The sequence below is a fragment of the Anas platyrhynchos genome, chromosome 5, assembly GCF_047663525.1.
Source record: "Anas platyrhynchos isolate ZD024472 breed Pekin duck chromosome 5, IASCAAS_PekinDuck_T2T, whole genome shotgun sequence".
Taxonomy (NCBI): domain Eukaryota; kingdom Metazoa; phylum Chordata; class Aves; order Anseriformes; family Anatidae; genus Anas; species Anas platyrhynchos.
Genome location: NC_092591.1, coordinates 31,869,900 through 31,897,219, shown reverse-complemented (window position 1 = coordinate 31,897,219; position 27,320 = coordinate 31,869,900). Strand labels below are relative to the sequence as shown.

Here is a 27,320-nt window from a genome sequence, read left to right as displayed (position 1 = left end):
CTCACGGGCAGGTGGGGCTGGCTCGGAGGAGTAGAAGTGGCTGTCCGGGCAGGGGCTCGGGGGTCGCCCTGCGTTTTGTGGGGTGTCGCTTAAAGCACTTGGGGGGTCGCCCCCCAGTATGGCGAGTGCTTGAGGGGGCAGGCAGGCCTGTGAGGAGTCAGTGCTCAGGGAGTTTGGCTCGGTTAGCTGGTTACTGCGAGCTGCAGCCCACTGTGCCCACCCAGAGCCCCCATCCCTCGGTTCTGTGAGGCGTGGGTCATTCTCCTGGGGTCGGGGAGCAGCCTCGGCGCGACTCGGCGTGGTGGCCTTTTGGCTCGCTCCCTCAGAGCTGACTCAGTCCATTCGCCCTCTCCTCTGGAAACCTTTTTCCTGAATAACCCAGACCTCGTCTTTTCAGTCTCTTGGTCGAAGCCAGCTTTTTCGAAGTACCAGGAGGTTTGCGTGCCAGAGTTTCCATTTCTAGCGCCAGGCCTCGGGTGTGGTTTGCCATGACGCTGGGACAGAGCGTGTAGAGGAGCGCCTGGAGGCCTCGCTGGCCCCTCTTCTCTTGACTGCTTCCAAGAGACCTGGGACCCAACTCCAAGGACCAACTGTGAGTTTGCCGTGATGTTTATGCAATCAGTGGAGAGAGGAAAGTTTGAGAGCCTTACAGGAGGGAGAGAGGAAAGAACATGCCGTAAATCTGTGCTGCCGCTTCTCTGGAGCAGCCCAGGGATGTTTTCTCTCTTGACAACTGCCCCAAGTTTTATAGGAGGTAGAAACGTACCTCTACAGAGGACCTTCAGAGACTATGAATTCCTATTAGAAAGGAGATCTTAGAAACCGTTCCACTTATTTTGCCCTGGGGCCAATCCTCAGTTCGCTTTCCCCTGAGTAGATTCCCGTGATATGTCACTGTGTGTGGTATAACAATGAGTGTACTTTCAAAAAGCGACTCAAGACATTTATCTTACCCTAGAAGTTAATTATTACTGAGCATTAACTTTTTATCTTACTAAAATAATATTTTTTTTATTTTAAAAATAAGACACCACCACCACCCCTGAAAAAAAATGAACAAAACCAATGCCAATTCTTTGGCGTAGAGATTCTCTAAATTAACTATATGAGATTTTAATGCCATTATCAAATGTACGTACATTAATGAGGTAGGGGAAAGCAAAAACACGTAATTCATTAATATTCTTTATCCACTGTTTGCCTTATTTTATGTTATGCAGATTTTGATACTGATACTCCATGCATTGAGCATCTGAGATGCCTTCCATTTCAGATCTGGCTGTCCCCAGTGCTGACTAAGTAACAAGTTACGACTACTACGTAACATGGCTGTCTCACTCCTTTCCTCTAAGACTGGAATTGCTTAGGGAAAATTGAGTGCTCAGGTAAACAAGATAATTAGAATAGCAATACTTCTGCTCTTTTTCCTGATGCAGGGCAGCCTAGTAAAGGTCATGGGATAGAAGGAGGTTAGATAGCATATTTACTCTTATCTCCTGGGGATTGAAAAGTTTTTCCTACCTTTTAGCAGAAGATAAGTCTTGCTTGCATCTGCGGGCAAAACTCAAGTTGCTGTAATGGTACTCTTTACATCAGTAGTCAGACTAAAGTAGCCAAAAACATTCATGCTTTGGAAAAAGATCCTGGCAACAAGGAGGCAAAATACCAACTAGTATTACAAATACCATGAAGTCGACGGTCTTAGTCAGAATATAGCTTTACCAGACCCAGCAACAAGACAGCTTTATTCTCTAATAGAGAACTGTGAGCTATAACTAAGGTGGAACCTCAACAAGAGCGTATATCAGACAGAAGGCATTGTTAAAAAAAAAAAAAAAGCCTAATATCCTGCTCATGCATATTTATACTCTTTTGACTTTGCTGCATACATTAGTTTGAAGAGTGTGAGCCTGTAAATGCAGAGTAGTATTTTCAAATTACTCTTTCTCTGGCCTGCGGTGCACCACGTCTGCTTAGTACTGGCATACCAGTACTAATTGGCGGCACCCCATGCCAGTGGCCTTTCTGCTGTGCATGATTTGTAAACTGCTATTCTTGTCCTTAGTGAATAACGATTACAAAAATAATCTGGTGACTCTTGAGAGAGAAAGCAAATGTGGTGTTAGTAATTGATAGAAAATGCTAACCATGACAGCGCAATGAGGAAACCCGTAGGTTACTGTGCGTGCCCTCTGTGCAGGGAAGCAAACACTGGAAGATGAAAGGAATGGGGACAGGAAGTACACAACATTGCTGGGGGTAACCTAGATGACACCATTGGAGTTTACTTTGGGATTAATACATAGATCACTAAAAGCAATACAGGTCTTTCAATCTGCTTGAAGAGAGTTGGTATTGGGGCATTTGTCTTCAGTTACAGACTTAGAAATTTACACCTTTTACTGTACGTGAAAAACAGGGGATGTTAAGATTTTTGTCCTTTAATTGGTGATTTGTTGTCGATTCCTGATGACCTCCACAGGTTCTGCCTCTGATGATGATGACATGTGCAGACCTGTAGACAAAACCGTTGATCATTGTCAAGACAAGGAGGCTATTTTTCTATAGTAATTTCTCTTCCCAGAAATCAAGCCTTCAAGGCTTGTGAGGAAAGCAGGTAAATACTACTTTCAGTTACTGCTATTGCTATATTTTGTTAATGGGTACAATTCTCAGAAGGATGCTGTGTGTTACAAAAGTGCTTGGTAAGACCATGGTCAGGCTGGCATACATGTTCAAAACTGTCTGACATGTCTGTAAACATGTCAAAACTGACATCTGTCAGCAGTTATGATTTTTTTTCCAGGTCATTCTGATCCTTGGTTTTAGGATGCTAAAACTAATAAATTTTTTCAGTGCAGCAGAAAGGTCTGGAGTTTGGCTCTTTGCACCTTCTCCTAGTAGTTTTTCAGTTCATTTTCTACTATGTGAGAAAATGTATAGGTAACTTGAACAGAACCCCCTGTCTCCTCAAAAAAGCAGCACACCTACAACTGTAGGAGTGGTTACACAGAGATATTTTAGGACTACACACCAGCTGTGTGGATGACAGGACGTTATTACTCAGAATATCGATGGGGACCTGAGGCACGGGCTGCCTGCTGCTCTGGAGGCAAGGCAGGCAGTAGCCTCCCTCCTGGATGGAGAGGGAGGGAGGGAGGCGTGTGTGCCTCCAGCTGGGGATTGTTTTTCTTTTTCCCCAGCTGTAAGGCACAGGTTTTTCTGTTGAGCTCCACCACAGCTCGACACCAGGTGCGCCTGGCAGTGCAAGTCGCGTTTTTAAATAGCCTCTCTTCTTTTTTTCGCTCGCTGTTCGGTTGATCTATTTTGGGCCCTCTCCACGCAGCTTTAATCAACCCATTCGGTGCCGCAGTAATTAATTATTCCCCTAGGAGCCCCGAAGAAGCTGAGCTGAACCCCTGGAGGCCGCCTCAGAGGCTCGCCCCCCGCGCTTGGGGCCGTGAGATGGCGGCGGCGGGGCCCTGCTGAGGCCGCCTCAGGGCTCGGCGCCGCTCCCGGCGCCGGCAGCCGCGGCCCCCCCGCTCCTCCCCGCCCCGGTTATGAAAGCTCCGGGGAGGGGCCGGGGCAGCGGAGGCCGGCGGAGCGCAGGTGAGAGCGGGGAGGCTCGGTGAGGACCCGGGGAGGGACCCGGCCCCCAGCGGGCTCTTCCCCGAGGAGCCCCCGGGGTGCGGTGCCCTGCAGCCGGGAGGAGGAGGCGGGGAGCCGGGGCAGGCGGCAGGCGTGTGGTGCTGGCCCCCACGGTCAAAAGCGTGTTTGGAGCTTAGCGAGGGAGCCCAGCCCAAATATTAGGTGGTGGCCGTGAAGTAGGAAGAGTAGGAAGTGTCTTCTGAACGGGCTCGGTGGGACAGCAGTCAGTCTTGGCCAGCTTTGCAACAGCTCAGACCCTGTCCTTAGCCCAATCTGAAGAGCCCAGTGTGAGCTGCTGCAGGAACAGTTACGGTATTATGTGGTTTCACAGATGTGCTTTATGCAGATCTGTGGGTTTTAAGCTTAAAATTTCGGTAGAAGCACATCTGTCAAAACATACCCCAGTGCTGTAGGATACACTCATTTTCATATGGGAACAAAGAAGAGTTTATTGAACCTGTTCCCCTCTCCAGCAGAACACAACAAAAAGCTACTGTCATGCTGATGAAAGAGGCTATGGGTATAAGCACTACTTCCAGGCCACTGGGATAAATTTCACTCCAGTTTTCCTCTCTGTTGTCTGGTTAAAAGTCTGTGACAGTCTTACCTTCCGTGTTTTATTTGCTTCTAGTGGTCAGACAGAATGGCTCCAGTAAATCAGCCAAAGGACAAGAAGCATGAGAGGGCGCATGAGTATTGGTCAGAAGAGGCAAAATCGTCTGGGAAAAGGAAACTGGACTGCAAGGAACTAGAGAACGAACCACTAGCAAGGAAATTGTTTCTGAGAAAAACATCCAAACCCCTAGAGAAAATCGGTAATGCTTCTTTACTGTTTCTCCCAACCAGATTTACCCTAAATCACAGGTATCGACTAGCTGAAGAAGGAGAATGCCAAGAGTAGTGTTCAGATGACTGTTACATATTCAAGTGATACACAGACATGTATCAGGGTAGTGCAGCCTCCAATTATCTGTCTAATGAGAGTGTGTCTGCATGTCTGTCCTTCATTTTTGAGACTCCATAACCCCTTGGTAGAAGCCTGCCCACATAATGCCATCACAGCACATTGGAGAATTCTGTGGAATTCCTGAATTACCAGATGTCTGCTTTATTGTAGGACAGACAGCCTTGGTAATGAATCATTTTTTTCTTCCATGCAATTCTTAATGCAGTTTCTTAGCTGTAAGGTTGGTGTTCTACAGCGTGCAGTCTAAACTGGCATTTCCACCTGATCTGTGCGTATTCTAACTTTTCCTAAAGCAAGCAGGAGTTACAAAATTTGGAGCAGTTGGCAGTGTGGACAGTGGTCATGGAAGCAAAATACTCTTGCTGGAAAGGAGTTCTGTACGTAGTTGTGGATAGTTAAAGCATCTTCTGTAGCTGACTTAGCTGTGTGGTTTTCATTGTAACTTCATGGCCTGATTTTCAGATTTGGTGAGCACCTGTAGTTCCCCTAAGTTTCAGAGGGAGTTGGATGTGGTTAGTACTTTGAGGAAAAAGAGACCAATCGTATTTTTCCCTAAGACCTTTCTTAAAAAGACCAAGACCTTTGCATTTGAGATTTTCTGTTCTTTATACACACTTTGTGGGAAAAGCATCCAAACCTCAAAGAAAATCGTAATGCTTCTTTACTGTTTTTATATTGATTTTAATATAGCTTGGAAAAAAAAAAATTCTTCTGAATTGTGTAGTACAGGTCCAGTTTCTTGCAGTTGAAATCTGTTTTTAAGCGTTTACTACAGCAGATTCTAAAAAGGCCTGAAGTTTTTACTTAGTAAATTATCCTTTGCAACCACACTGAATCTGAAAAAAATATGCCCCCTTCTGTCACTTCTGAAGAAGGAACTGTGGATACTAATTCTTCTGTGGAGGAAGAAAAAAAAAGAGAAAAATGAGTTAAAATATAAATCCTCTTATGCCCAATTCAACAGGTGAGGCAAGTGTTAGCACTATGTTGGCATATGAATAAAGAAGTTTAGTCTCTCACCCCTGCATTTCTAGGTTCCAGGCTTGCATTAAAGGAAGATTTTGTTTAGGTTCTAATCACACAGAATGATCCTTACGTTTTTGATCTTCTGTTTTTTCATTAGTATCCTTAAATGAACGTAGCATTTTTGTTTCTTAACAAAGGCATCTTTCTCATTTGACATCTAGATCTACTGAGGTGTTACAGTCTATTGCCATGGGGATGATTAGATCATAGACATGGGACTGCGCACAGATCTTGTTTTTATCTAAAGGTCCCTGAAGATAAAACTTGGAACATGAACAAAATGTAGAAGCATGCTGTGCTCTCAGCAAAAATCACCCTGAACAGAAAGGTTTTCAGGCGATGAGGCGTCAGCAAGTCTATTATCAAAAACAAACCTCACAGTTTGCAGGCAGACTGTACGGGCTACAGCACAAGCAGATAGAATATTCTCATTCACAAGCAGGCATTTCAGGAACTGTGTGGGAACTCCTATTGCTACACTTGGGGAAATTTCAGGTGTAATATTTCTGCTCTTCATAAGTCTGACCTTCTTTCCTCTGTACACAGGGGCTCACCCCCTCCCATTGCATGTTGCCAAGTTGTTGGGGCTTTGGATTGCCTCAGTATATTTTGGGTATGAACCATTCAGGCTGTATACTGTCCAAGAGATGCGCCACCTGAGAATTTGCTTTAGTCCTCCCTCTCATGCTGTCTTTTTGCTAAATCTTTGGCTGGCAGAAGGAAGTTTTAACATGAAGAAGCATACACAAAGTTTGGCAGCCTATGAGAAGCACTGGACTCCACAGTGGCAAAGGCTGCTTGCTCCTTAGACGTGTAAGAGTCATTTAGTCTTTTCACTTGTGACTGAAGCTTTTCATGGATTTAGCAGCAAATACAGATGTCTTCCTGTGTTGTTTAGTGAATGAGCATGACCGGCATTGGCTCCCAGTAACTTTTATTCTTTTCCTCTCTGGCAGGTCGGAGTGGAGGTGGGTCTGTGACGAGAAACACCAGAGCCCTTTTCCATCAGCTGGAGCGGCAGTGCAGCATTGTTCATTATGTCTACCAGAACAAGCTGGGAGGCTCCATCCGGGCGCAGCTCAGGCAGGTGAGGAGTTCCTCCTTCATGACCTGTTGGATGTCCTAACTCTTTTTTTTTTTTTTTTATGCTGTATTGTTAAGCTGCAAGCAATTGGGATGGAGGCCTATGACACTGTAGCTGTAGGTGAAGTGTAACGTTCTGGATGCACAGCAATGACATAGTCATCAAGGTCTTGTTTCTGACAGGGAGATGTTACCCTCCCTCATTAATATTAGTTATCCTGCCTTCTTAGCTCAGCCCAAGAGGCTTAGCTCCCTGTACGTCATTTAAAGCATGGTATCTCTCAGTTCTCTGTTGCTTTCCGGGTGCTGTGGTTGATGTGGATTTGCGTGGTCCAGATTGTTTCCCTTGGGGACAGCACGTACTCCTTGCGGAGAGGAGCTTAGCCTTTGCTGTGAATGTTCTACAGCTGGTGGTGATTAGGAATTGTTAGCGCTCCTCATTCAGAGATACTCAGGGATCCCTGCAGAAGTCATAATTATCTTTTATCTTTGTAACAGTGTCTACAGCTGCCCTTTCTGCGTTCTCTGACCTCATACCGCCTCTTTCGAACAGCAAGTCCCTTTGACAGGAGAGTGACATGCCTGGAGTGGCATCCAACACACCCAAGTACTGTGGCTGTTGGTTCCAAAGGTGGAGACATCATTCTGTGGGACTACGAAGTACTTACTAAAACCTGCTTTATAAAAGGGGTAAGTCTCTGGGTGTGTGGGGTGGGTAGGAGGGGAAAACTGGAGCACCACCAAATATCTGCGGGTCAGAACTGAGATCTGTTGTGAGAAACACATGAAGGCCTTGGGCTGCAGAGTAGCCAGCCATGGGGCAGGACTGAGATGCAGCAGCATGTCATTCCTAAGTTCAGATTGTTCTAGGGAACAATCCTATTGCACTAGGGAGAACAGAGGCTTGTTGAGTAAATTCATAATGAAACTGTACTTGATGTGTGTTCAGTGTGGGGAAAAAATCAGCAACTGGCAAAACAATTATTTTAAAGGGATGCCAGAAGCAAATAGGCAGAGAGGGTCTGTCTGGTTTAGGTCTTGATCTTTTCTCTGCTCACCTTTTATTCTGTGTCAGATGAAGAAACAACTTTGAGTGGAGAGAAACAAAGTGCCTTCATCTGAAGTAAAAAACTAAGCTAGAATGAGTGGTTTGTACAGCTAGCATGCCCCCATGGTATATTCAGCCATTGGCAGTCCTACAGGGACTCTAAAAGACTCTTCTGTCCCTTCCTAAATTAACATAGGTGTGCACTGGAAGGAATTCCATCCTCCAAAAATTCCAGGGCTGTATTTCTTTTTTTTGTTACTAGTGTGATGTCAGCTGAGGAGCACATTGCTGGGGGACTGGCAGAGTTGCAGCTCTATTCTCTGGGAGGGCAGCTGCCTAGACAACTGTCATGTGGGAAGGCATGGTTGTCTTTGTCTCCTGGAGGGCTGTGGTGTGTTTGACTGTTGCTGTTAAGAACGTAGCAGAGAATGCAGACTTAGAGCACACACTTTCCTCCTTCCCCATCACTCAGTGGATTTTTTCTTTTGTTCATCCCCTTCCTTGTAGATGGGAGCTGGAGGGGCCATCACAGGAATGAAGTTTAACCCTTTTAACCCTAGCCAGCTGTACACTTCGTCAGTTGCCGGCACTACCACCCTGCAGGATTTTAATGGCAATACTTTCCGGGTCTTCACCATCTCCGAGGACTGGGAGTAAGAAATACAGCAATGTTTTGGGCCTCTGCATCCTGCTGGCAGGAGCACTACAGAGAGAGAGAGAGATGCTGGTCTCCAATATATGGGAGCTGGGCTTCTTCTCCACATAGACTTCCTTTACCCTCTACATGTCAAGAGTGCTCTCCCTTCTGAGGAGGCTCACTCTCCCTTTTTATTTTTCTCTGAAATGGGGTGGTGGGTAGAAGAGAGCTCTCCCTCATTAAGGGGAAGGACCCAGATGCTTGCTTACTACCTGTTACACCTGGGAGTGTGGGGTGGATTTCCTCAGCTCTGTGTTCTGTAGCTCTGCCCTGGGGACCTGCTGACCTCTTGGCCTCCTAGCAGTGCTGCTCGCTGCCAGATGGCTTTTGCAGAGCCATCTGCGGTCCCCTCAGTCCTTCTCCACAAACACCACTGCCTTTAAGTGGTACACGTCATAAGGATCACACCAGTTCATCCCACCTAACTTTCGGTGCTTCTTGTATAAAATACCAAAATTAAGACTCGGATTCTTCAGAGGAATGAGGAGATGAATCTCTAGAGGCAATTCTATCTGCCCGTGCTTAGAATCCCCCTCTCACAGTATTCTGTGGACTCATGAGGAAGCCTGACCTCTTCAATTAGTTACTTCAGTGCTAGGTAAGTGAGAGAAAAGGGGTTAGCCTCCTCTTTACTTTTCTCCACCTGATGCTTTCTGTTAGCAGCTTTCATGGTTGGTTTCCAAAGCGGCTGTTCCAGCTGCAGTCTTGTCTTGAGGCAGAAGGTGAGCCCTAGTGGTGCTGGGATGACTGGTCAGGTAGGCAAGGTGGGACGGGAAGATCTTGTATCCCGGTGGATCCCTGTCACAGTAATGCCAGGATTTGAAAGGTCATGCAGTCTTTCTTTGCTGCTGTGAGGGCAAGCAAGCTCTATGGGTGGGCTTTTCATATTCACTGGCCTCTTAACAGCTCGTGTGTACTGTGTGACTTCATTAAATGGTTGCTCTGTGAGCAGCAGATGGAGTGCACGTCAGAGTCTGGGAACTCCCAGTCTGTGTCCTTCTTTTCTGTCTTTGTGTATGTTTTCCACATTTCCTCAGTTGAGGTTCTTGTGCCTTGTAGCTAGCAGTAGAATTACTCCTGGCACTGCTCTTGTGCTGCCTGCTGGTACCTTGAGAAGGACTAGAGAAGGAATGGAAGTAGGCTGTAGTGAACTGGTGAATGAAACCTCTGTAAGAAAAGCTTGGTGCAGGGCTGTCCTGAGATTTTATATAGCTTCTGCATGCAGTGGTGCTGGTTTTTCTTCCGATCACCTAAGCCTGTTCTGAGCCAGGTGGTTCACTGCAGATTTGTCACTGCAGGTTTGTCATTCCCTCAGCAGCAGAGGAAGCAGTGCTGCTAATGAAGTTTGCAGCCCAAAGCTGTGGGGTTGAACCTAGAGGCTCAGAATGTATATGCTCAGGTCTGAAACAGATCAGAAAGATCTTATGTGTGTCCCCTGAAAAAAGAGCGGTGCATCGTGCCTTGGGAAACCTGCAGTGTGTTCCAGGAGATGAGTTGTATTAAGATTTTTTTTCCCCCACTCTAACCTTGATGCCTTTTGGCTCTGTGTGTATTCCAGAAAGGGCCAGGAGATTCTCTTGGAGACATCAAGTTCAGTCCTTATGAGGCAGTGAAGCTTTATGTGGCATCAGGGGATGGCACCCTAAGCCTGCAGGACCTTGAGAGCAGAGCGGTGCAGGTGATCTCCCGTGCCCCGGACTGTGGCCATGAGCTCCATAATGTTTGGTGAGGAGGGAGCTGTGCAAGGATGAATCTCTGCTCCTTAATGCTGTGGTTAATGGTTTACCCTTAGTGCTGGGTTAGTGCTGTGGCTCTGCTCGTGCTCACTAACATCTGCTTCTTTGCAAGCATGAGGAGATCCTTGGCGTGACGTGGTCCTGTGAGGAAGCTCAGAGATAGGCTCCCGGTCCCTGCTCCAGCACAGCAGGGGGGGTGACAAGCTAGGCAGCCCCAGGGCACCTCTGTTTTTGCAGTAGCCGAGTGCGCTGCATGCACCTTCTGGTGTTGTTTCTGGTGACACCATCTCCTGTCTTGCAGGTACTGACAAAACTTTGCTGTATAAAGTGTGAGGAGAGAAGAGCAGAACATGCTTTCTGCTCTTCGTTGTGATGGGTGTTCTGGGCGCTTTGTGTGCAGCAGCTCAGGCAGCAGAGGAAGGCCAAAAAAACATTCCTGAAGAATCAAAGTTTCAGCTTACTGAGTTTACCCTATTGCCCTCTGGAGTGTGCAGGCTCACCATGCTAATTCCCAGTGCCTTGAAATCAAGAATAATTTGCAATTCATTGCAAATTAAAGCTTTCCCTCCAGGCTCCCAAAGGACCCCAGTTTTACTCTCACTAGCCCTACCCTCCCAGCAGAGCTGGGGTTAAGAAATAGATCTTTATCAGATAAGTCTCCACTCAGTTTTGTTTCTTGGAGCATGAAGTTGAGACAGTTTAGAGGTGCAACTTTCCAATCCAAAGCTTTTGTCTTTTCTTTACTGCTGCTTCACTGTATTGTGGAAAACCTTATTTTAAAGCTGTTTCTGTATGTTTGGCAATGTTGCATGGGCGTTCTGATCTTTCTCAAAGTGTGCAGGCTCCAAGGGACTTCTCAGCCTTTGTATTCCACTGTCCCAACATGTCACACTCTGTCTAGTGAGCACTTCACAAATTACTTGGAAATTATTTCATATTCAGTCGCCAAAACAAGCACTGCTGATAAACCAGCCCCCTTCCTGATGTTGAGGGCCACCCCATCAGATCAGGCAGGAGATGGCAATTGCAATCTGTTGCAGTATCCTTTGTCAGAAAGGGACCAGATGTGAACCAGAGCTCAGCTGCCTTCAGCTGCCTGTGGGAGGCAGCACTGATTTTTGTCTCTTTCCCTCTAGTTGCTGGTACTGCAGTGTTGATGTTTCTGCAAGCTGCCGCGCTGTGGTGACAGGAGATAATTTGGGCAACGTGGTTCTGCTCAGCACTTCTGGTGAAGAGGTTTGTATGGCTCCTTACAGCACCTCCTTTATGGGAATCTGCATGGCTCATCGACTTCCCTGCACTACAGGGGCCCAGTAAAGTGGACAAGTGCCTTGCAGCTGAGGAGATGAGCCTACATATAGTTTAGGGGCTGAGACTTCCTCCACTTCTGTCAAGCATGTTGGTCAGCGTGATAGTAACAAATCTCCAACAGGGACTGTGTGATGTGCTGCCCTTTTCTTAAAAGTGTTTGTTACTGGGCAGAGTAATTATATGGTAACCTGAAGAGCCTAAATACGTTCTGCCAGCAACCTTCATCCTTCCAAAAATTAAGCGCCCTGATAGGAGTCATCTGGGAGGCACTACTTTGACAGACACCTTTCCATGACTGTGGAGTAAGTACGGAACCGTAATTCAACAAACACTGGGATATAAATTGCACTACTGCTTCTAGACATGAGAGGGCAGGCAGAGGCAGACTCTGAAGCAGTACAGAAACCTATTAGAGAACAGGCTTGGAGTGGCCCTGCTTACAGGAGCCTGCTGTACCACCACACTGGAATTACCATTTCTCCTGCCTGCAAGGGTAACATCTGTAAGAGTGTGCCACCCGGTGAGCTGTGGCCAGAGGCAGCTATGTAAATTAGAGAGCAGGGTTATGAGTACATGAGTTTTGTGTATTAAAGGTTAGTTGCTTTCTTTATTTTTTTTCTCTTGAAAGAACTTGATGGGCTCTTCTGCACTCTGGAGATACGCATTATTATAGAGGGTGGGCCAGCTGTACTCCTTTGATCAGAAATAATCATCTGGCATCTAGTATAAATTTACTGATAGTCAGTTTATATCCATTTGTTCTGCTTAATTAAAATATTTCTCCTTTGCTTATATTTCTTTTCTGATACGTTTCTAGAAGCCAATTGTATCCCATCACCTGTCAATTTTACTAAGATAAAGAAAGCAAGCTTTTCTGATCTCCCACAAAGTAGGCCCTTCCTTATTATGTTGGTGGCTCATTTCTGTACCTGTTCCAGTTTGTTTTAATTTTCCTGCAGCTGCAGCACTGGCACTGCATGAAGTATTCCACATGAGGTCTTAACAGTGACATTAATACTTCCCTCCATGAAACAGGGATTGTATTTTTGTTTCCTATAGCTGTAATAAGTTGGTGGATCAGAGATTCTCTCAGGATTAAATAGTTCCAAGGTCAATCTTCTCCTTTCTTGTTTCCAGTAGGTGTATTACAGAAGGTTTTTTGTTTCTTTTTTTTTTTTTTAACTCTGTAAATGTATGACCTCTTTACTCTGCACAAGAACACTAGCAGATTCTCATTTCATTTTTTTTAATCCAGTCCTTTTTTGTGTGTGTGTGATTTTTATTTTTTTTGTTTGTTTCCTCTGCTTCAGATTTGGAAGCTGAAATTGCACAAGAAGAAAGTATCTCATGTGGAGTTTAACTCTCGATGTGAGTGGCTGTTGGCCACAGCATCTGTGGATCAGACAGTCAAAATCTGGGACCTCAGAAACATCAAAGACAAAACTAATTTTCTTCATGTGCTTCCTCATGATAAACCTGTCAATGCAGGTAAGTTCATGAGATAAAAATTTTGTCACATGGATGTCTGCTGCATCTCCCATCCACGTGTTTTTCTTCCTTTCTTTTTTCATGAGTTTTGGATTCTATGTTGCTTTTCTTCCCAAAAAGCATGAGTTGATTCTCTTTCTTCCACTTATCTTTGTGTTTTTAAGAGATGAAAACACTTTGGAGCAAGCTTTGATACAGCCAGATGCAAATTGTTCAAGTATCATATAACTTTTAAACACAAACATTGAACATGAATTTTACCTCAGTCCTTTGGGAGAAGGTTGATTTAACTTGTTAACCTGTATTTTTTTTTAACCACCTGAGTAAATTATTCAGAATTGCTGTTCGTGGTGGAAGCGCACACAAATTCTGTTTTTTGACAGACTTATCCTAGGCAGCTTAGAGCTCATTATTTTCTTACAGGTTTAACAGAGAGGATGCTCCTGCTTTCTTGCTGAAAAGCTTTCGTGCATGCCAGTTGCCTTTTTCTGGTGCTTATGAGCAAGGAAGGCAGTGGGAATGTGCAGCCAGAGGCAGGGAGGTGAAATAGGGAAGCTACAGATGGCCTCAGTCTTGCTGTACAAACCGTGGCACTGTGCTTTGTTAGTGCTGAAACATCAGCAGTGTCTGAGATGAGAAAACTGAATTTATTGGGATGGTCCCTTTTGGCAAAAGCAGGACGTGGGACTCAAGGCTGTTTCTTGGCTGCAGTTTTACCAGTTTCTGCAAGTCTAAACTGCAGGGGTCTGTATCCATCTTTTCTGGTGACTTCCCATCTGAATGAACAAGTTCCTTTCTTGGCTATGTCTCTTTCTGACTCTAAAATGAGAATAGTGATTCTTCCTATGTAACCCCGTGCTGTAGGTTTCAGCTTACCGTAAGAGCCTTGAATTTGCTTGAGACAGGTGAAGTCTTGTGTTGGGGCACATGGCCACATGTACATTCTTAGTTTAAAAAAGAAACAAGTTGACATTTTTCTAGTTAGAGAAATGTGACTTTTATGTTTCTTGAGATCACAGTGCTGTGATTGACTTGTTTGCCTCGTTGTCCCCCTCTCCCAGCTTACTTCAGCCCAACAGATGGTGCCAAGCTGCTGACTACAGACCAGCGCAACGAAATCAGGGTTTACTCTTGTTCAGACTGGACCAAACCACAGCATCTGATCCCGCACCCACATCGGCAGTTCCAGCACCTCACACCTATTAAGGTGAGTTAAGCCAGTAACTCACTCCAAGAGGAGCATCACCCTTGGTGCTAGCAGCAGGCTTTGAAAGAAATGGTCTGATTTCTGGGCAGGATACGATGGTGGGTGGATATTCACACTGCTGCAGCTCTTGCAGAGCATTCTGCTGAGGATGCTCGTGTTTCTGAGGCTGTGAGTGGGATGGTTCCCTGGTGTGTGTCAGCATTAACTCTGCCCCTCTCTAACTCCCTGTCGCTCTGCTCTGTGACCAGGCGACGTGGCATCCTCGCTATGACCTCATTGTAGCAGGTCGCTACCCAGACCCGAAGTTCCCAGGGTACACGGTGAACGAGCTACGGACTGTTGATATATTCGATGGGAACACCGGGGAGATGGTTTGTCAGCTCCACGACCCAAACGCGTCTGGTATCATCTCGGTGAGTTGGGCACTGCAACTAAAACTACCTCTGCATGTTGAACTGCAGCCAAGAGATGGGCTTTAGGGACGAGAACAATAGGAACGTCCTCTCCACTTGTGACAGACTCACAGTCTCGTGGGGTTGTGGCTGCTGGCTAAAGCTGCTGACTCGAGCGGGGCTGTTCTGTGGTCATCTGTGGGTTTCCTGTGATGCTCTTTAGGGAGCATTTTGCTTTCCAGATTGTTGCCATTATATAAGCAGTGGTGCTCTTACGCCTCTGTTATGTAAGCACTGATGTTCTTACAGACTCTCATTGTTTTTCCATTTTCAGCTCAATAAATTTAACCCTATGGGAGACACACTGGCCTCTGGCATGGGTGAGTAAAGAGAACCTGGAACACTAAGCACCCAGGAAAGGGTAGGCTTGTTTCTCAAAACTATAAGCAAGTCGTGAGTGTGGTTTCCCAGATCCCATTCACTAGCAGTCCCCTATAATTTTCTACATGTGTGAAGGAAGTCAAGACCTTCTTGTCAGTCTTTGTCTTCTGCCGTTACAAAATGGGCTGCTAGTCATCTCTCAAGCATTCCTGAGCACGAGATCTGCAGGGGAAGAAGCCTCCCCTGAGCCCTGCTGCCATCTGCCGGCCATATGACAGTTCCAGAACACAGGATGGGGGGAAAAAGGCCTTTTCCGGCTAGGCCTGTAGCACTTTCCCTTTATTTGACTTACCTTATTTCCCAGGCTTTACAGCCAAGATTACAAGATTTTTCTTAGGCGGTATGGGATTAAGGGAACTGATTATAGATTTATGTCTTATAACTGTGACAGAGGAGATTAGAAATTACTTGATTACATTTTGTAATTAGAGAAAATTCCATGGGTGTTTGGAGATTGTCTGCAATAAATATCTTTGTATCCTATTTGCCTTGGAAATGTCTTAGAACAGACAAAACATTTTGAATTTCTGGCATTTAAGCAGCATAGCCAAAGGTATTGTCTGTCAGAAGATCTACATCAAATACAATGTTTAATTTTTCCTCTCAGGCTTTAATATTCTGATCTGGAGCCGGGAGGAGATGGTGATGAAGAAGCAAGAACATCTTCTGAAAGCCATGACAGAACAGGGGATCGGAAGCCGGAGTTTGTCCAGACGTGGAGGGCAGAGACAGGCAAACCCAGGGACAAGCAAACTGAAAGCTAAATTACTGTCTTGGGATGTGGAAGAGATGAGAACAAAAAGCAAAGATTCTAAATCACAGGCAAGGAAGCGAAAAGGGAAGGACCTAGAAAACTGATTTAGTATTTTGATCCTTTCTGGATCAGAGAGGACAAATTCAGTGCTGGCAGAGGGCAGCATAAGTGCTGCAGGGCATTAGCCTTCTTGCTTTGTCCTTCTTCCCTGGATCTGATCTTGCTTCCCTGATTCCCTTTGCTTCCCCTTCTAGAGAGCTGTGTTTGTCCTCCAGGTGGAATTACCACCTATTTTCTGAGGCATCAGGGAAACTTCAGAGGTCTTCAGATCCTGCTGCAGTTACTGCTTCCAGCCTGCCACATCTGCTTGTTACCAGTAACAGATTGGTAACAGAGGTGATCACCTCATGTAGCGCGCTGTGGAGCAGCTCATGACGGGTCCCCAGAGAGTCCTAGTCAAACTGAACTGAGGAAGCCTTTGTTAGTGACACTGACGTCCTGAAAAGGTCCAATATTTGCAGGGGTGAGGTGATGGATAGCTTGGGTGACCCGAGGAACACCAGCTTTCCCCACAGTGTGCATCTGTCAGAACCTCAGGCTTCGCCTATTCTGTGCTTGCAGCTATTTAACTAGGCCACAAAGAACTTGCCAGACCTCTTTGTCTGCCTTGTGGGATGCATGGGCAGTACAGAGCTGGGAACCTACTGATTTAGTAGTTTATATCTCGAGAACTCCAGGCTTTTTCTTGCTACCAATTAGGTAATTTTTCTCACCCATGCCTATGCACGTCAGAATATTGGATGAATGTTTTAAGGCAGAAATGTGGGATTTCTTCCAGACACCCCCTTTCAGAGCCAAATCTTGAAACTGCTGTTAAACTGAAAAGTTTTGCATATTCTAGTTTGTTAATAAAATAAAGCTATCTGGGGCCTTGCTGCTGTTCCAGAGGTTGGTGGATGGGACAGGCTCCAGGCCTGCTCAGATTCTGTGTTCACTTTTGTAGTTTTGCAGTATTGGTATGAATAAAGTTTTGTACTAAACTGAAGTCCTTCTGTGGCACATAGAGTGGGTGCTTTGCACATTCTGCTGAGCTGCTTTTGTTTGGGAGGTTAGAAGATGTTGACCTTTCTCCTGATGAACTAAGAGAACTAGAACAGTACTAGAACTAGAGAAGTCAGTCGTAATGCTGTGTCTTCAATGGACCCTTGATAGCTGCATTATGAGCTGTGTCTGAGCATGGTTGCTGCCATCAAAACTAGTTTATCTCAATTCTCTGTCTGCTGCTGGGACTGTAAATCACAGTTTCCCCTTGGGAGGGGGCGTACTGCAGTACGTTCTGTTTTCCAACACTGAGCACACTGGGGTTAGCCCTGTGAGCTCAGAGAACAGGAGGAGTGGAGTTCAGTGTGAGTCTGATTTTAATGATGAAAAGGAAATGTATTGGAACAATCACAGAAAGTCGTTCACAGTCAAAAAGTCTAAATCGTCACAGAAACCTTTCTTCTGCATGTGCAAAATGTGCTGCCTTTAAAAATAACAGGTCTGGTCCCCTTCAGTGTACTTTCTCTTATTTCTTTCTTGTGCCTGTTCTCACAGGCAGTGGCTTTTCCCTTATGACTGTCTTGCTATGCAGCAGACCTAGATGCTATCTTCAGAGGCCAAAAAGGTGGGAAAGATGTTGAGAAAAGCAAGCTGCTTCTGCTGATTCAGAGTTCCCATGCTGGCAGATGCCAATAAGGTGTAGGGAAAAGCCCCCACGGTACTCCATGGGGAAGAAAAGGAAATGCCTGTAACCTAAGATCTGGCTTCCCCTGCCAAGAGGGGAAGGGAACTGCACCAGAAAGGGAACTTAGGGTGGGAAGTCAATGTGCAGCATCACCACGTGAAGTGCTGGTGCTTCTGGTGCCTGCTGCAGTCTCGCATGCTGCCGGAAGCTACGAGGCAGGTGGTAAACGCTTGGCGTAAAGTTCCCTGCAGCAGCTGCATGGTGCAGCTCCAGGATGCTCGGCTGTGGGGTGCGAGTGGGTAGGGAAGGCCCTGAGTGCTGTCATGGCGCGGCGTTGAGCTCTGATGGCTCTTTGTGGGGCTGGCATCTCTCCTCAGCCAGAAGCACTGCAGCCTGCAGGAGAGGAACGGCCCTGGCACAGGGTGAAGGGAGCAATCAGGATGCAAGGCCTAGTGGGTTGAAGGCACGCAGGTGAAAAGGTGCCGGTAGATCTGGCTGTCTTGCGTGCCCTTTGGATTGTGGGGCTCTCCTCTTGAACTCTTTTTGCTGAGGCTTTAACCTTACAGAGGGAAAAGGAAACTTCCTCACTCACACCCCGCTTCCCTTCCTTCTCATTCCTCTCCTCATAGCTCAAGGAGAACAAGCCAGGTCTTTTGGGGAACTTTTTTTTATTCCACTATGAGTGGAGTTGTATAGATGGAGTGACGGATTCCAAAAGTGGTTTCAGGTGCCTGGGGCTTGATCAGTGTCACCTGGAAGGGGAAAAGTTTAAAAAAAGAGGGGTTCATTAAGGGTCCTTCTTGCTGTCCCACACATCCCCCTGTTCCTAGCCAGTCCCTGTATGCCTCTCTCTTACTGCTCCGTGTCAGGATGTGAGTGCAGCGCTGCTTCAGCTTCCTGCTGGAGCAGACTTGTTGCAGTGAAGGCAGCCTGCTCTAACAGGGGTGGCTACGGGCACTTGGCATGTCTCATCCACAGCTGTATGCACGCCTGGGAACCTTTAGCTAACTCTCCCTGTCCTGGTGGCATGCTCTTTCAAAACCTCCCATGTTAGCCGAGCACTGGAAATGCTTTGATGCTCTTCCTGCTTGCCGTTTGGGGCAAGCAGTCATCACCACAGATATGGGAGAGGTAAATAACGACCTCCCTGATTTTTGTCTGCTTTTTGTCTCATTCCACTTCAAGAGAAGCTCTTGTGTGCAAAAGGAAACTGGGCTGAAAGGACGGTTATTCCATCTGGCATGGCAAGCTCAGCTGGACCTGCCCTGGATCCAGAACTTTCTCCAAGCCTAGCCTTTGCTGGATTCCCCTCCCCGTGTATCTGCAGGGTGTCCCCAAGCTCCACTCTCACAGATGGTGATGGATGAGCAAGTCGTGTGTAAGGGCGGAGGGAATGGAAGGGAAAAGCCGTGTCCTCTGCCCTTCCTCTGCTAGGGTCTGGGGCAGGGAGCAGGCCTGCTGTCCTGCAGCTGGTGCCTGCAGTGAGAAGCCCGTTTGTTCTCTGAAGCCTGAGCAGGAGGGGGAGATGCTTGAAGGCTGCTCGTTGGAAAACGGAGCAGGAGAGGCGAGCAGGCTGCCTTACCTTTCCAGTGCGGTAGTCCGCGGGCCCAGGCTTGATGGTTCTGTCCCCTCCAATTCTGGTTTGGGCTCCCATGGTGTAGATGGGTGCCCTTCTTTTGTAGGTATCCACCTCAATCTTTGGGAATGCGGCGGGACCGGGAGTCTGCAAGAGAGCCGGGGACCTCGATGGGTACAAATTCACAGGTTTCTCCTTCCCGATTCCCCACGAGGGCTGCACCCTTAACAGAGAAGGGGTGTGGAAAGCCTGGGACAATGTCGGCGGTGGCACAGCCTGCTCCCCTCCAAAGAGGGGCATGTTCCAGAGCGTCAGGCAGGTAGCCATCAGTTCTGATGAGCTCTGCATCATCAAAACTGCCAGAGCTGGAAAGTGAGGCACTTGCAGGTGTAGGCAGAGCATCCCTGTGTTGTCTTCCCGCTGGAACAGCAGGAGTGCTCTGTGGCCCCGCAAGTACAGCTGTGGATTCTCTGGCTTTGCTCTTGGTGCACAGAAGCCTGCCCTAAGCAAGGATGCAGCAGGCTTTGGAGCCCTCGTGGCACGAGGAGAGCAGCTCGGGGTCACTAGGCAGTGTGGAAAAGAAGGGAAGCACCGCTCACCTTGGAGAGGTCTGCATCGAAGCGATCGTGCTTACTCTTCCACTTCATAGAGTAGCACGGGCTGGCGGTTGTATAGGCTGTGTTAGGTCCCATCAGCCTGGGTAAGGTGTAGGTGCCAGGGCCTGCAGGAGGAGCAAAAAGAGAGGGTGAGCGATGGGGTCCTGAGTGAGAAGCTGCTGCTTCTCTCCCCACAGGTCAGGGGGAGGCTTTGGAAGCGGCCCCTTGCCAAGGCGGAGCAGCAGCAGGCTGTCCCTGGAGCTCGCGCAGGCTGCAAGTGTCTGCCCTGCCCGGGGTCGCCTTACCTGGAGGTCGGTCTGCTCGGAAGGCCTCGTGCCGGAAGGCCATGGACTGCACGGGTGGACATTTAAAGACGTGCTTGTTGGATGTTTCCGTGTGGTAATCGCCTGGGGCCGAGAGAAGAAAAGCAGTCAAGTGCTGGTCTTTTTCTCCAGACACAGAGGCAATATCCCAAGGAGGGGCTCTTCAGAAGAGCTGCAAAATTGCCAGCTCTCTGGCAGCTCCTCCTGCCCTGTGCTGGAGGACACAGGCAGCACCAAGAGGGATTTCTCTGCACCCCGCAGCTTTGTCCTGCCCTGCTGTCCCTCTTGTCAGCCCCCCGCCTGTGCCACCTTCTTTCTGGACTCTGGATCCTTGCCCACAGCCCATCGTCCTTGCCCACAGCCCGTGGTCCTTGCCCACAGCCCGTGGTCCTTGGCAGGTCTCCTTCTCAGAGGGCATTTATGGCTGCCCACACTTATGGCTTGTTCCCCTGCTAGGCCAGGGCAGAAGTGGGGTGCTGTGGTCTTGTTGGGATGAAGAGCTGGAGAACTGCTACTCACTTGGTCCGGGTGTGACCTCAGTGTTTATTTTGGGAAGTCCCCGGATGTGGGCGCCTGGAGGCACGTACTTCCCCGTCCTGGTGATGTCAGGCTCCACGAAGTAGCGGGGACCAGGACCGCAGCCGCCGGTCACGGGTGGCTTGGTCCCTCTGCAAGTGTAAGCAGGGGCTCGGTTTTTGATGGGACTGTGGCCCACGAAACCTAGGAAGCAAAGCACACAAAGGGCACCTCCAGGAGGCTGCACGCTTCAAGCTCCGCTGGAAGAGGCGCAGTTGGAGTCACCATCCTCCCAAATTCCCCTCCCGTGGGCCTTTTTCCTCCAAGACTACTACAACCACAAGCCAGTTACGCAGTGCTTGGGGTGCAGAAGAGTCAGCCAAGAAGCACAAATGGCTTTGTAGCTGCACTGCAAAGGCAGCAGATAGAGACAGCCGATGTGTGGCCAGCACGCTTCCTGCACCCAGCGGTTCAAAAACACTGCTTGGAGCACCAGTGTTGGCACTCCATAACGAGCATCCCTGGGATTCAGCTGCTATCCAAGAGTGTAACCCCACAGACACTTGGAGAGCCGAGGGCAAGCCAACAGGAAGGTGGCTTCTGTGAGGCTTTGACTTCCCTGGAGTGCCAATGGGAACAGCGCCAGGAAATGCTGCCCAGGCCGTTGCTTTTGCTGGTATGAAAGCAGCGCTCTCCTGGGTGAGGGGAAGTATCAGCCTTCCTCTGCCAGGCCTGGGGGGCACGGAGGCTTTGCCAAAAAAAGACTTTTGGGCTGTTGTGAGCAGCGATGTCCTAGATGTGCCGCCTGCCCTGGGTTTGTTTGCGGTACCTGTTGCCCCTGGGATGGAGTACTTGGGCCCAGGGGTGGTGAACTGGGCCATGATCGGGCCGCGGGGGCGGTGAGGTCTCCACGTCCCCACAAAGGCTCCGTCCATGCTGGTAGGTGTCTCCAAAGCCTAAAGGTAGAAGAGCAGAGGAGTTACTGATGGGCTGCCCCGAAAGAGCCTGGAGTTCAGCTCTGCCCCTCTCTTTCAGGTGCCAGTGCTCCGCTTGGTGCACAGGACTTCTCCCCCGTCCCTCTGTGCCTCGGTACTGAGCCTTCAGAGGAAACAAAGCTATCGCTGCTTCTTTCACCAGCAGACCGACAGCTGAATCTCCAGTCCCAAAACCCAGGTCTGAAACCCGCCTCTCCCTGCGGGAGGAGCTCCACTTCACCTTTCTTAGCCTTGGAAGGAAAATTCGGTGAGGATGAGCGCTGCTGCTGTGGCTGCTCACAGTCACAGGGCACAGAGAGCTGCTGCGGACAGGCAGAGCTCAGGACAGACTCTGACTCTGGGGGAGGGTGTCAGCTGCCAGCTTTTATAGGGGACGGCATCGCCATGGAAACGCATTATGACAGCATAGAGGCTTCAGAACCATGGTGACCCCATCTGGGCTGTTACCTCCAAGGCTTGGGCTGGACCCCATCTGGTAAAGTGTCTCTGGCCTCAGCCCAGGGAGATGCCAGCCCTGTGCCCCCCAGGCTGGGGCGTGGAGCTGGGCTGTCCTTGGGGACAAGTCTCCAACTAGGGACTTAAACTAATCCTTTTAGGACTAGTTTAAAGGTGGGAGTAAATGGTCTTTTCCTACCCTGGATGATTTTACGATCCTGTGTGATGTAAACTTTTGTTCTGAGAGAATACTGGAGAGACAAGGCCTCCTCTGAAACAGCACAGGAAGATCTTGCAGAGCAATGAATGATTACAGCTTTGGAGCTAGGGCAGCACTGCTCACATCCCTGTGTCTCAGTTCACTGAAGACACACCGTTTCTCTGGAAAACAGGGAAATTGGGCTCTGAGGCAGCAGGTTCTCGAGTTTCAGGAGAACAAGAATAAAAAAAAAATGGGTGAAAGAAATCTAAAATTTGGATGGATGCTTGGCTGTGGGGTGCAAGTGGGTAGGGAGGGCCCTGAGGGTGGTGGCAGTGAAAATGTGTGTAGTGTCCATGTACTTGGAGAGGGTCTGAGACGATGTAGAAGATTGTGGTACATGTGACATGGACTGAGGGTGGGAAGTTGTTTCTTCCCGATCTCCTGAAATTACCATTTCCTCCTGGTGTTCCTAATTTCCTCCTCATCTCCGCTGCCCCCCTTGTTGTCCATGATGCCCCCAAGCCCAGCAGCCAGGCCGAGGGCATCCTTGTCGTACCCCCTGTACCGCATGTCCCCGCTTTGGGGTGGTGGGGACAGGGGCAGACCCCCCTCCTTGTCCGAGCACCCTGTGTGCATCCAGCCCCTTTCACAAGTGCCCTGGGAGCACCCCACACCTTGCTTAAGCACCTCCTGCCCTCCCAGCCCCTCACAAGGGCATCCTGGGAGCACCAAGCGTCTCACACGCCCCTTGTACTAAATAAACTGCAGGACAGTGCTTGAGGTAATTAACCTAGGGGCACTTAAACCCAGGGGACACGTAACCGTGGGTATGCTTATGTGATAGCTCGAAGTACTTGCAAGCTACAGGTAGTATCAGCAGAAAATGTACTGTTATTGCTGCCCCAACTCTCCTGGGGTGATTTCATGAAAGCCACTTCATCCATCTCCAGGGAAACTGAATTGAAAGACTTGGTCACCGTAAGCTCCCTAAACACAGCGATGAATGGACAGATAGTGTGGAGGAATGGTTAAGTGAAGTAGGTCATGTGAATGTTGAACAACTTGGAGGTCGCGAGCTAAAAAAGTATCGAACGCAGCTCAAATGAGTCTGGCCGATGGCGGGAAGCCAATCAAGGGACAAAGGCATTGTGTCAGTGTGTGGATGGGAAAGTACCTAAGACGGGATAACGGTTGAGGGAATGAGGAGCTAGCTGATAAGATAGGGAAAGTTGCACTAACCAATAGTGAGCTTAGCTTTTGCAATATGTATGAGCTAATTATATTGAATCATATAAAAGACGGCTGAGCTATCCAATAAATCGAAGTTCACTGATCACTCATATTGAGCGTCTGTGTCTTCCTTCCGTCGACAACAAGATAGTGCTGCTGGAAGAGATCAGGAGGCTGAGGGAGTGTTGCAGACAGCATGGTCCCTAATGGAGAGGCCAAAGCAACCAAAATGAGAGCTTTTTGTCTCTCTGCCTCCCTGTAGCAGTAAGATCTTGATACTGTATTCTTTAGTTCTCCTTTTTCCATTCACATATCTAAAAAAAACCTTTTTATTTTCTCTCACAGACGCAGCCAGCTTCAACTCTAGGTGTGCTTTAGCCACACGAATTTTCTCCCTACAAACACGAACAGCATCCCTGTATTCTTTCCATGACACCTGGCCCTCCTTCCAGTAGCGAAACACTCTCTGTTTCCGCCTAATCTCCATCAGAATGTTCCTGGTCAGCCACGCCGGCCTCCTGCCCCGCCTGCCTGACTTGCGATATTTAGGAATTGCCTGATCTTGTGCTTCTAGGAGGCATCGCTTAAAGAATGACCAGCACTGGTGGACATCGAGGCCTTCAAGAGCAGCTTCCCAGGGGACCTTGCTGACTAGTTCCCTGAGCAGCCTGAAGTCCGCTTTCCCCATATCTAGGGATGAGGTTTTGGTGGCACTTGTCCTTCTGTCACCGTAAATTTTGAACTCAACCACTTCATGGTCGCTATGACCGAGGCGGCCACCAATCACCACATCTCCCACCAGACCCTCTCTGTTTTCTAGCAACAGGTCTAGGAGGGCACCTTTCCTAGTTGGCTCCGTTAGCACCTGCACCAAGAAGTTATTGTCTAGGTGCTTCATGAACCTCCTGGACTTGCTCGTGTCAGCCGTGTGGCACTCCCAGTTAACGTCTGGCAGGTTGAAGTCCCCCATAAGGACAAGGGGAGTTAATCTCGAGGCCTCTCTTAGTTCTGTAAAGAATAAGTTATCGGCGCTATCGTCCTGGCCAGGCGGTCTGTAATAGACTCCCACAATGACATCCCCTTTATTCGTTCGTCCCTTGATCCTTACCCAGAGGCTCTCAACTTTGCCATCGCCAACCTGAAGTTCCACACAGTCCAGCCCCTGCTTCACATACATCGCCACCCCACCACCTCGCCTACCCTGCCTGTCCCTCCTGAAGAGCCTGTAACCATCTATCGCAACACCCCAGTCACAGGACTCATCCCACCAGGTTTCGCTTATGCCGATGATGTCGTAGTTGCGGGACTGGGCCAGGACTTCTAGCTCATCCATTTTATTCCTCATACTGCGTGCGTTCGTGTAGAAGCATTTCAGGTGCGTCTCCTTACACTTAGCACCTTGTGGATCTAACTGAAGGATCTCACTGGCACACAGCCCCTCTGATTCTAGCATACCATCCCTTAGGTCTTCACCGGCGTACCTGGTTTTAGCCCCTTCCCCCTTCGGCTCTAGTTTAAAGCCCTATCTATCAGCCCTGCCAACTCCTGACCAAAGATCCTTACCCCTCTCCGAGAGAGGCCCTTCCCGTCCGGTGCCATCAGGCCCGGTGTAGCATAGGCCTTCCCGTGGTCAAAGAACCCAAAGTTCTGCCGGTCACACCAGTCTCGAAGCCACGAGTTTATGTGAACAGCACACCTTTCTGCTTCGATCCCCCCTATCGGAAGGACAGAGGCAAACACAATCTGCGCGCCTGATCCTCTAAGTAGTCGCTCCAAATCCCTAAAGTCTCTTTTGATCGCCTTCGGACTTCTCGTTGCTACTTCATCGCTACCAGCCTGAAAGACCAGTAGCGGGTAGTAGTCAGTGGGCCGTACCAGGCACTTGACTTTCTTGGCGACGTCCCTGACCCTGGCCCCAGGGAGGCAGCAGACTTCCCTACGGGTAGGGTCAGGCCGACAAATAGGACCCTCTGTTCCCCTAAGGACAGAGTCTCCCACAACAATCACCCTCCTGTCTTTCTTGGTGGAGGCAGTCCTGAGGCGTGGAGTCGACCTCCTCGCCCTAGGCATCCTCCTGGGAACACTTTCTACCTCTTCCTCAGTTGCTGGTCTCTCAATCTCCAGGGCCTCAAACCTGTTTCGTAAGGGCACCTGGGAAGGTGGGGCCGGAAGGGGAGGGCATCGCCTGCCATGTCGAGCAGGGACCTGTCTCCATTCCTCCTCAACTCCCAGATCCCCTCCCTCTGCCCGACGGCGACAGGGCAGGGGGTCCACCCCCATCTGGGGTGTCTCACCCCGGTACCTCTCCTTGAGGCCCTGCAGGGAGTTACTCCACCAGTCTATCTCCCGCTCACACTCCCTGATGGCCCTCAACCTCTCCACCTCCTCCTTGAGCTCCGCCACCATGCGGATCAGGTCATCCACCTGCTCGCACCTCACGCACGCAGCGTCTCTGCCTCCCGCCGACGGCAGCAGCAGGCTCTGACACTCCCTGCATCCCGTGACCTGAACCGCTGCATTTTTTAACGGGCAGTCGGTCTGGGTGTACACCGACCTCCTGGAGAGCGCACCGTGCCTGGTGGAGACCGTTATCACCTAGCTAACGGCTGTCGTTAAGAGGTGTTCGTGTGGGCAGGGGGTTGCTCTCCGCCCTGCCTGCTCGCCCTGCCTGCTCGCCCTGCCTGCTCGCCCTGCCTGCTCGCCCTGCCTGTTTGCCCGCCCTGTTCGCCGCGCTCCCTAGGGGCAGCTGTTGAACGGCCGGGGAGGGGGCGCTGCTGGCTCCGCCTTCGCCTCGTCAGCCTCCCTCAGGAGGGCTGCCGGGTCCTGGCGGCTCCCTGAAGTCGGCTCGATGCCGGAAAATTAGCCCTGCCTGGCCCGATCCCCCGCTCCGCTGCAGAACGCGTCTGCCCCGGAGCCGATCGCCTCGGCAAATGGCGATCAACTACTGTGTTGCTGTTATTACCCTGCACACCCGCCTTGAATTCATACTTGTGAATTGTCTCAGGTACGGCACTTTCTCAGAATATTTCCTGCTGGGAGAGGCTATTTTCCAGCACGCGAACAGGTTATACCTTCTCAGGTTCTCCAAGAACTTCCAAATGTTGCAGTTCTGTTTCAGAGGGTTAAGCATGTGTCAACAGGCACAAGCAGGGCACGGGCAGCAGCTGGCAGAAACGGGCTGAAGTACCCTGAGACAGGAGCCCGGGGCAAGGCCAGGAGCTGGAGGAGAAATTAAAAAACACACAACACCTGGGTAAAAAAATGTAAAACCAGGTCTTTATTTACAACAGCTAAAGCAAACTGAAATGGCCACCATCATGAAGACCAGGCTGTTCCAGTGGCCTTTCCTCAGAAGTCATCCGCTTCTGAAATCAAAGCGGTCTGTCAATTCACCCATCGTTCCTCCACACAGAGACATTGCTGGGAGCTGCCGCATTTAATAGAGAAGCAGCGATAAGAACCAAAGTCCTTGATGCCTCCATTCCTACTCTTCTTCCCTGCACATTCTCCTCAAACTTGGAAAAAAAAACAACACCTAAACTAGTCCCAGTAGTACTTGGTTGGCATTTTGGCACAGCTAAACAAAGGAGACCACCATCTGTTTCCAGATCTGGACCCGGATGAGTCGAAGGGCAAAGAAATTGCTAAGTGATTCCAGGATGAGGCCAAAGGAAATATCTAGCCAATATGGGCTTGTTGGGGAGGATTTCTTCCAGACACCCCCTTTCAGAGCCAAATCTTGAAACTGCTGTTAAACTGAAAAGTTTTGCATATTCTAGTTTGTTAATAAAATAAAGCTGTCTGGGGCCTTGCTGCTGTTCCAGAGGTTGGTGGATGGGACAGGCTCCAGGCCTGCTCAGATTCTGTGTTCACTTTTGTAGTTTTGCAGTATTGGTATGAATAAAGTTTTGTACTAAACTGAA

At 48.9% G+C, this 27,320-nt stretch overlaps 2 protein-coding genes across 11 annotated transcripts; one reads left to right on the top strand and one right to left on the bottom strand.

Moving 5' to 3' along the window:
- Positions 1–17: 17 nt before the first annotated feature.
- On the top strand, positions 18–27,320 carry DDB2 (damage specific DNA binding protein 2). Of its 8 annotated transcripts, none has more exons than XM_072038696.1 (13): positions 18–592; positions 1,274–1,385; positions 2,483–2,617; positions 4,280–4,463; positions 6,598–6,728; positions 7,223–7,414; positions 10,028–10,194; positions 11,342–11,441; positions 12,827–13,004; positions 14,066–14,211; positions 14,460–14,624; positions 14,938–14,983; positions 15,652–16,843. In XM_072038696.1, the coding sequence occupies exons 4-13, from the start codon at positions 4,292–4,294 to the stop codon at positions 15,900–15,902; spliced, it is 1,548 nt and encodes a 515-aa protein (XP_071894797.1). In that variant the 5' UTR covers positions 18–592; positions 1,274–1,385; positions 2,483–2,617; positions 4,280–4,291; the 3' UTR covers positions 15,903–16,843. The 8 variants fall into 8 exon arrangements, 7 of the variants coding, with proteins under 7 accessions (XP_071894797.1, XP_071894796.1, XP_071894798.1 ...); XM_072038695.1 differs by having other exon boundaries at positions 1,221–1,385; XR_011809663.1 differs by lacking the exons at positions 1,274–1,385; positions 2,483–2,617 and adding an exon at positions 26,688–27,320 and having other exon boundaries at positions 15,652–26,401.
- On the bottom strand, positions 18,139–21,884 carry LOC113840866 (ciliary microtubule associated protein 1A-like). 3 transcript variants are annotated; one of them, XM_072038709.1, is made up of 7 exons: positions 21,751–21,884; positions 21,365–21,491; positions 20,539–20,739; positions 20,002–20,103; positions 19,700–19,821; positions 19,107–19,247; positions 18,139–18,276 (listed from the first exon to the last, which is right to left on the bottom strand). In XM_072038709.1, the coding sequence occupies exons 2-7, from the start codon at positions 21,468–21,470 to the stop codon at positions 18,193–18,195; spliced, it is 756 nt and encodes a 251-aa protein (XP_071894810.1). In that variant the 5' UTR covers positions 21,471–21,491; positions 21,751–21,884; the 3' UTR covers positions 18,139–18,192. The 3 variants fall into 3 exon arrangements, with proteins under 3 accessions (XP_071894810.1, XP_071894809.1, XP_038036414.2); XM_072038708.1 differs by lacking the exon at positions 18,139–18,276 and having other exon boundaries at positions 18,705–19,247; XM_038180486.2 differs by lacking the exons at positions 18,139–18,276; positions 20,539–20,739; positions 21,365–21,491; positions 21,751–21,884 and adding an exon at positions 20,329–20,469 and having other exon boundaries at positions 18,705–19,247.

Coding starts and splice junctions, on each gene's coding strand:
- LOC113840866 (XM_072038708.1), bottom strand. CDS start 21,470: ATGGACGGAGCCTTTGTGGGGACGTGGAGACCTCACCGCCCCCGCGGC. Junction 20,740..21,364: donor CTCCATCCCAGGGGCAACAG/GTACCGCAAACA, acceptor TTTGCTTCCTAG/GTTTCGTGGGCCACAGTCCC. Junction 20,104..20,538: donor TGAGGTCACACCCGGACCAA/GTGAGTAGCAGT, acceptor TCTCGGCCCCAG/GCGATTACCACACGGAAACA.
- DDB2 (XM_072038697.1), top strand. CDS start 4,292: ATGGCTCCAGTAAATCAGCCAAAGGACAAGAAGCATGAGAGGGCGCAT. Junction 4,464..6,597: donor CAAACCCCTAGAGAAAATCG/GTAATGCTTCTT, acceptor CCTCTCTGGCAG/GTCGGAGTGGAGGTGGGTCT. Junction 14,984..15,651: donor CACACTGGCCTCTGGCATGG/GTGAGTAAAGAG, acceptor TTTTCCTCTCAG/GCTTTAATATTCTGATCTGG.